Raw genomic sequence first — 9336 nt, forward strand, 5'->3', positions numbered from 1 at the left:
GGCAAACTAATTTTGAGACTCAATATCAATTTATATATACATTGTTCACAAGGAGTCCATCTCAAACCAAAAGCCCTAATGTTCATGGCAAGAATTAGAACCCGCATTACAAGGAAAAGAAAGTCTTTAGTGAGACTTCATTCTCATCTACTAAATCAATTTCGTAGGCAACAACATCATTTTTAAGTCAAGACATGACACATCCTTTAATTTAGGTAGTACCACAAAAATCTTTAATTCGCATATTAAAAAAATTCAAAAGAAAAAAAAAACAAATATTACCAGTAAATGAAAGGAACAATAAGAGGAATATATTGATGAATAACCTGAATGATTGTGCCATTAGTCTAAAGTGTATATTAGTGTACATGAAAACCTCAAGTAGCACTATATATAGGGTATGCTTATTGGTTTGGTTACGTATATGTAGCTTATTTGTCTTACCTTTACAACTAAAATACATAAAATATGTCCCAAATATGTAACAAGCATGATACCGAAATTGCTCATATTTGGTTATTTTGGTTTCACATTATTAAAAATTACAAAATATGTCCATAGCTTCATAAGAGTGAAGTTGTTTTAGTCTTTTATCAAATGAAAACTCCGGAGTTCTTTCCTTCAAAAGTAGTCATTTTATTTAAAAGTGAACATATGGAGAACTAAAAAATTAAGCTTCATTATTCCCATTGGAACATGTGAAATGACTTCCCCCATTTCATTTTGTACGACAAATAACTATGTCTATATACGGATGTACCGGTCATTAAATTTATCTAATGAAAACAACAGGTTCCGAGCTAGAGTCATATCTATCTTCATTTTCAAAATGGTTTTGAAAATTATGAGATCTACTAGTAGTTAAAAGTAGTTGACGTAATTTAGACAACAACTCTAATTCCACTTAATGGTCCTTATTGAATACAAGGAAAAGTATGAAGAACAAGAGTGAGGGGAAGGGGAAGGGGAAAGGGGAAAGGGGAAAGGGGAGGGGGTGAATACAGTTTTCTATTTTTTTTTTTTTGTTAATAAAATATTTATCTTGAAAGGTCTTAGGAAAGTTTAGAGTCATTAAAACTTTTAACACTCCCTTAAAATTTTAAATACTCAAGCTTTTTGAGTCTACCACGTACTTGGCATTCTTCAAGATAAGTGTAACAAATGTTGAATGAATTCTATTAATAGCCCGTTTGGTATGCTAGAAAATATTTGAAGGAAATGAAATTCAAATTCCATGGAAAACAAATTATTAGAAAAATAGATTTTATTGTTTGGTTGGTGGAAAAGAAATTACTGTGAATATGAATTCCATTGTTTAGTTGAGTTTGGAATGCAGGGTAAGGAATTATGAATATAAAGACCAATATGTCCTTAACAATATATAATAGTGATGTGGCTATATATATCACATAATGCATTGTCATCTTGCCATAAATTAAAAAAAAAAAACAAATATTTAGCACACCAAAAGAACAAGTTAAAGAGCCATATATCCATATTAAATGTCCTATAATATGGACTTGAAGCCTCAATGAAGGTGCATGCATTTACAATTTAGATTCATTACAATGTAGTAACAATTTCAATTACGCATCTAATCCAATGGGATAGCTCAAGTGACACGTGAACCCTCTTTGTGAGGTAATATTTCTGAAAAAATCAATTTTGATTCTCACAAGTGACAATCCCCTGAGCCAGCTCTTTTCAAAGTTTTTTAACTTTTTGACCCCAATTAACTTTATCCGGCCTGCACTCTGGAGATGTGATTTGTTTAAATTTGTCTTTAGGGCCATAGCAGCAGCAGTAGAAGGGCACAACTGTGCCACAGTAATATTTATGATAGCCTCGTGTCTCGCACGGTGTTTTACACTCCATTTTGGAATCGCATTTCCCTTCTTTGTCAAGCAAACAGTGTGGGAATTTTCCTCCTTCTCCAAGCATCATTGGACCCATCTCTGCTCATAATTAAACCAACACAATAATAATAATAATAATAATAATAATAATTAATAACAACAACAACAACAACTAATGTTGCAAAAATCTCGCTTAGGTGCCGATTAATTCTCGCCTAAGTGCTAGGTGCCAGTCGACAGCCTCTTAAATGGTGGTCTAGGCGGCTGGCCGGTTAGGCGACCGTCTTGGCCGCCTAAGCACTGCCTAGGCCACTTAGGCGCTGACTGCCTAGGCCTTCTAGGCGCCGACTACCCGCCTACTCGGGGAATTAACTATTGTTCATTCTTCTTCTTTTTTAATGCGTTATTCCACTCAAAACAACATCGTTTTGAGAGAAATAATCCTAAATTGTACAAACTTTAGATATTTTTTAGGTTAATATTTAATATTTTAGTATTAACAATTAAAGTATTATATAATTTAGAGTCATTTCCATTTTTGGTCCTACTGTTATTGGGGCATTGCCAATTTTAGTTCACTTCATTAATTTTTGCCACATTGCGGCCAGTCTTATTTAGTCATTGCCATTTTTAGTCCACCGTTAAAATTTTCGTCAAATAACCATCCAAAATAGGGGTATTTTGATCTTTTCATGCTTTGATAATCTCCTTTATCCTCTGTAGTGGTTTTCCTTACAGATTTTCATCCAATGAAGAGGTCCGACGAAATCCATCGCTTTGTAATGTGGCTCACATGGCTTTCACCAGACATCTTTAATGGATGAAAATGTGTAAAGAAAACCACTGCAAAGGGTAGAGATGACCAAAGCATTAAAAGACCAAAAATACCCCTACTTTGGACGACAATTTGACGAAAATTTGAACGGTGGAGTGAAAGTGGCAAAGACTAAATAAGACTGGTCACAATGTGGCAAAAATTAATGAAGTGGACTAGAATTGGCAATGCTCCAATAACAGTAAGACCAAAAATGGAAATGACTCTATAATTTATAATTACTAGTTTTTAAAAAATTGAAAATACTTAAACAAATTTTTTTAAAAAAAAAAATACACTAGCGCTTAGGCGCCGATTAATCCCGCCTAGGCGTCCTAGGCGCTAGGCGCTCCCCGAGCGCCTAGCAATTTTTTCAACCATGACGACAACAACAACAATACACCACTATCATCTATAGATTATTATTAGTACACTTGCAAGAGGTTTTTATGATTTTGTTGGCTTATATCCTGGACCTCAACCTGAGATCTCATAAATCGGCCCTCCAAAGCACATAAGGAGGTAAATCAAATTAATCTAGCTTTAAAACTCCATATCAAATTATATATACACTTTTCACATGGAGCCCATCCCAAACCAAAAGCCCTAATGTTCATGGCAGGAATCGAAACCCACATTACCAGTAGAAGCAAGTGATGTAAAACTTGAATGATTGTATTAAAATAAAATTTTAAAAAATATATATTACCAGTAAATGAAAGGAGCAACAAGAGGAATATAGTGATGAATAACTTGAACGATTGTGCCATTAGTCAAAAGTGTATATTAGTGTGCATGAAAAACCTCAAGTTGCACTATGTATAGGATATGTTTATTGCTTTGGTTATGTATACGTATTTTATTTGTCTTACTTTTATAATTAAAATACCTTAAATATGTCCCAAGCATGTAACAAGCGTGATACCGATATTATTCGTATTTAGTTATTTTGGTTTCACATTATTAAAAAATTACAAAATATGCCCATAGCTTTTTATTTGAATTATTGCATTGATAGTAATGAATAAAAAATAAAATTAATTAATTTAGTATATGTACATACAAGAGGTGACCATCATATGTCGGTTGCCACTCAACTGAACTGTCATTCATATTAAATGTCCTGTAATACATGGACTTGAAGCCTCAATGAAGGTGCATGCATTCATAAATTAGATTCATTACAATAGTTTAAGATGGATTCATCAAAGTTTTATGTTTAATTCATTATAATTAAAAGGATGTGTTGTTTTTAAACAAATGTTTAAACGGATAGTTAAATTATGCGTCACTACTCTCCCGTCGGACCGTTTCAAGGATTTTTGTTCGTCAAGATAGAAATTAATACTTATACTAAAAAATGTAATACTAATGAGAAATAAGGTATTTGTTTCTTATAAAGGAAATTGTTTTACTTTTAATGAAAAATATAATATTTTTAAATCAAAATGTAAAAGCATTACATTTTTCCTTACAAATAATGAATATTTTATTCCTGATTAGTATTAATTTTTCAATATAAGTATTACGTTTTTATTTTTACCTAACCAGTCTCACGGACAAGGATCCGTGACACGTGATTGTCTTTTATAAATATAAATATAAATGTATATATATATATATATATATAACATAATATCAAAGAATGAGGGAATAAGAAGTGTTAAAACAGCTAGTCAAGTGATTGTCTTTTGATGTAACTTGAATTTAAAAAGAAAGTTTATATATATATATATATATATATATATATATATATATATAGATAAATTTGATCTTTAAAAAAGAGTGCTCTCAACTCATAGATCATGCTAGCAAGAAATAGGACACTAACATGTATTGAAAGGGCATTTTTGAGACAATGATATTTGAGTTCTAAAAGAACTATAGTATAAAAATTGTTGATAAATATTTATTTTTTTTTAAAAAAAAAAAAAGGAACTCATTCTTTAACTCATTGATCATGCTTGTAGAGAGTGAGTAACAAATGTTGAAAGAACTCTACCAGATAAGCAAAAGATAAAAACAGTGCACAGAGAAGAAGCTAAGGAACATTCTACATTCATAACCAGAAGTTCAGCAGTGAGAATCTGCAGACAGTCAATTAAATATTTCGACTCACACAAAGTTCGAACGAAAAAAAATAAAAAAAATAGAAGTTACATTAATCTCTAAAACTTACAAGAATATATCTCGACTGTTACATAATGCATTGTCATCTTGCCATGATAGAAACCGGCTCAGCAATGAGTTACGAAAACGAGTATTTAGCACACACCAAAAGAACGAGTAAATAGAGAATAGATACACCGGAAGCAATGAGAACGCCCTTTTTTTGTTTCTCATGCTTTGTGTTGTTTGTTACACCCTAAATGAGAATGATCGTGTAATAGTAATACGATATGACTATTAGAGATATGTATTAAAGAAAGAAAGAAAGAATTAAGGTTTTTTTTACTGCTACCCGCACCTGTGCTAGAGCTGCTGTGCTTTCCGGAGGTGTTCCAACAACGATGTGGCTTTCCGCTTGGCCCTCTCTGTGCCGCTTTTGGAAAGCTCGGTTAGAGGTATGACTGCCCCGAGCCTACTGAGACACGCGAGGTTTTCGGAGTCTCGTTTGCAGAGGGAAAGTAAAATGGCGGCTGCGTTTTCTTTGTTGCGGGGGAGGCCAATTCGGAGAAGATCTATCAACACGGGGATCGTGTTGGCTTTTGCTATGGCGGCCTTGGCCTCTTGGTGGCTGGCGAGAACCGAGAGAATGGTGAGAGCTTCGTCGACCATGCCACTGCTAGGGTCGGTCAGCATTGTTAACAGTGCGGGAATGATTCCCGACCTTACAGCCCTGCCTTTGTTCCCCTGATAAATGCACAAATTGAACAACGCGGTCGCAGCGTCTTTCTTCCCTCTCGTGCTTCCGTTCTGGAGCAGCTCTACGAGAGCTGGTATGGCCCCCGATGCCCCGATTATGATCTTGTTTTCGTCTCCAAGCGACAAACTAAAGATGGTTGCGGCCGCATTTTCTCTCGCTTCCATGCTTCCAGCTCGGAGAACTTGAACAATCGAGGGAATCGCGCCAGCCAGCATGATTAGCCCTTTATTGTTATCATATATGGAGAGGTTAAGAATTGACGTCACGGCATTCTCTTGAATCGGCCCATCTTCGGACGTCAGCAAGTTAACCAATACCGGGATAGCTCCAGCTTCAGCAATCAAAATCCGATTGTCCGTGCTTCTTTTCGACAGAGATCGAATCTCGGACACTGCAGCCCTGCGTTCTTCAACCAACCTACTTGACAGCCTGCGGACAAGCGCCTCAATGGCGGCAACGTTACCACTTACTTCTCGAAATGACCCATCGCCCTTCTTTATCCTTCCATTAATTAACGCTGTTGGCTGCTGTATATTGTGTTTCCCACACCACTGACTTATTAGACTCCGTAAAACATAATTCGGTGTAAGAGTAAGATGTTCAAGCTTTTGCTGAGTTTTAGGGCACGTTGTGTTGCCACAGTCTATCCATCTCTGTATGTAAGACCTCTCATAAGTCTGCAGGATGAAGCAAAAACACACACCCTTTTAAAAAAAAAATTCTTGGGAAAAACCGAAATTCTCATAAAAAACCGAAATTATAAAATTTTATAGTAAAACGAAACACTTTCAAAAGAAGTTGTTAATTATAGGTATAGGTGATAACCTGCCCGGTTGCAACAATAACAGGGTCCCTCATAAGCTCCAAGGAAATGGGGCAAAGGAAATCATTGGGAATCACGGGAGACTTGGGCTTCTTGTTCTCTTCAGGTTGAGTTTCATCGGTTGGCTCATCTTCGTGCACAGAACCAGAAATCCCCGGGACACAATCCTCGGGCGATGATGGCGAATTCATCGCGCTTTCTGATTCGACAATCGTCCTACTAGAACCACAGTCATTCGTGCCATTAACTAACGGGACTGCAATTCCCCCCGTCTTTGCCCTAACTTCATGATCGATATTGCCAATATTTTCTATGTGCAAACTTCCGATTGCCCTGTTGCTTGGCTGAAGGTGAAGGGGATCTATTTCCTTATCCAAGGGCTGGGATAGAGTGCGAGCTAATATATTCGAATTTATAGGCCCACCGTATCTTTCTGTGGCTCTTCTTAACTGTGCTCTGAGCAAGTGAACCTGCCAAAAAACGGGAAACGTTATTTTGGGGCAAAGGGTATATTGGAATCATCCAATCGAGGATGGAGATATACAAAACAACCATTCATTTAAGCTTACCTGTTCCGTTACTTCCTCAGATATGTCTAAATGATCATATGGAAAGTTCCCCAGGGCCTTCTCCAATTTCCAAGTCACACATTGAAATTGAAAATGGATTTTCTTCATCGCCCCATCCTTGAGTCAAGAAAATAGCACACTTTGAGAAAGGTAGGTGATAAGTTTCTCGAATGAGCTCAATGGAAAATCATTTTTATGTAAATCAACACTATAGATATTGCAAAGTATTAATTTTCTTATTTTCATAATCAAGAACTCGAGCAATCAAGCATTGTAATGAAGATTATAGTAAAACTATTCTTTCTTGGAGCAGTTTCTACTTTCAATTATGCAAAATCCTATCGATCCACTTCATGTACTTCACCGCAACAAACTGAGCTTCTCAAAAGTTACTAATACAAGATTCATTCATATAGCTCAAGCCTCAAGGCAAGTATAAACAAACAGTAAGGTAAGTGCGATCCTTTTTATGTGCATTCGAATTGTAAGTCGAGAAGCCAACCAGTCACAAGAATGTAACTACAAATTCCTTCACCACAAGAATAATTGAATATGATGATCTGAAGCCAAAACAAAAGATTTCAAATGGCCTTAAGGAGTTCTTGGTTTAACTAACTGAAACACTATTCTGAAGTACACTGCTGAAACTAGATTTCTTGCCAACTCTCCTACTTTCAAGGAAATGAATAAATTGGGAGCAACCCTAGGTAACTGTTGACTTGGTAAACACAAAGTTACAAGTTGGGATCCCAATGGGAGCGGCTTATTGATTTTCTTGGTTTAAGCATATCAGCTATGGGGTCACAAGGCAACTAGGCCTATTAGCCATTGTAGACTAGGGTCAAAAGACGGGGTTTACATTAGTGCACAGCCATTGCAGACTAGGGTCAAAAGACGGGGTTTACCTTAATGCACACTCTCAGATAGCAGCTATGGGGTCACAAGGCAGCTAGGCCTATTGGCCAGATAGCAGCTATGGAGTCACAAGGCAGCTAGGCCTATTAGCCATTGTAGTCTGTACACTAGGGTCAAAAGACGGGGTTTACCTTAATGCACACTCTCCTAGGCCTATTAGCCATTGCAGACTAGGGTCAAAATAGAGGATTTACCTTAATGCACACTCTCAGATAGCAACTATGGGGTCACAAGGCGGCTAGGCCTATTAGCCATTACAGGGTCAAAAGTCGGGATTTACCTTAATGCACACTCTCGGATAGTGGTTGAGGTTACTTTGTCACCCAAAATAATAAGGAAATGAATAAATTCTCTCTAAAAGCTTATCTCCTAATTTCAATCAGCTACTTTTCCTATAAAATTCAGATCAGAGTTCTAAAAAAAGCAGAAGAACATCCTCAAATTGAATAATGCAAAGCTTATTGAACAGAAAGCCACGATCTTGGATCCCAATTTGAGACCAAATCGACGAATTAAAGGAAAGACCAACACCCAAAATTCACAAAACTATGCTCAAAACCAAAATCACCCACTGGGCATTTCAATTACTCACAGATGAGATCTTGGAATCAATGTCGTTAGCCGTGAGGAGAACCCTTTTAGCAGCCTGGAGTGCTAGCGAGAGATCAGACAAGCAAGACCCGGAAGACGAAGACGAAGACGAACTAGAAGAAGAAGAGCCCACAACCAAATGGGCCTTGAAATCCCTAATCTCCTCAAGCAAATGAGCAAGAAGTGAGACCCTGCGAGCTAAATCCGTGCAGTCTCTCTTGAAAGCGCCCGAGAAGCCCGAGCCGGAGATCCGCACCACGTCGTGAACTGCCCGGAGAGCCGTCTCGATGGACTCACCGGCGACGGCGACGGCGCTGGTGTCTCCGCCGGCCATTGTTGTTGGTAGGTGGTGCTGTGAAGTGGGATCCGTATTTACAACCACAATGTCGTGACTAGCATATGGAGCTCATGAGCCTTGGGATTATAGAGTTTGGGAAATTTTTTTTTAATTAATACTCCGTAATAATTTATAAAATACAATAGGTGCCACTATTGAATACATATATTATAAAAATACTATATTATAACAATTTTCCATATATCTTTTCAACGAATATATATCAATATATAAGTGATCACTAATAACTCTATAGCACTATTTTTAAACTATTCATAGCTAAATTATTATTGATCCAATTTTAAAGAGTTATTTTTTGGTATCTAAGATATGTCCTTAAAGAGATGAAAGTCAAATTCAAATACTACATAAAAATAGAAAAGGCCACTAATTAAATTAATTCATACACGAACTATACTAAATCGGCTCCAACTTAAGAAAGTGCAATTAGGACCCTGAATTTTTTAAAAGTGCAATTAAGCGGACAAGTCATTTTTGTGCATTGAAACCTCAAAATCGATAATTGACCTACAATAGCAGGTAACTTGACACCAACGATGCTCCG

At 36.6% G+C, this 9336-nt stretch overlaps 1 protein-coding gene across 1 annotated transcript; it reads right to left on the reverse strand.

The window, feature by feature from the left end:
- Positions 1 to 4798: 4798 nt before the first annotated feature.
- LOC116004629 (U-box domain-containing protein 11-like) lies at positions 4799 to 8848 on the reverse strand. Its single transcript, XM_031244754.1, has 4 exons — positions 8436 to 8848; positions 6929 to 7045; positions 6362 to 6829; positions 4799 to 6213 (listed from the first exon to the last, which is right to left on the reverse strand). Exons 1-4 carry the CDS (start codon positions 8766 to 8768, stop codon positions 5143 to 5145), a joined length of 1989 nt encoding a protein of 662 aa, XP_031100614.1. The 5' UTR covers positions 8769 to 8848; the 3' UTR covers positions 4799 to 5142.
- Between the last annotated feature and the right edge of the window lie 488 nt (positions 8849 to 9336).

This window comes from Ipomoea triloba, chromosome 14 (assembly GCF_003576645.1).
Source record: "Ipomoea triloba cultivar NCNSP0323 chromosome 14, ASM357664v1".
NCBI classification, from domain to species: domain Eukaryota; kingdom Viridiplantae; phylum Streptophyta; class Magnoliopsida; order Solanales; family Convolvulaceae; genus Ipomoea; species Ipomoea triloba.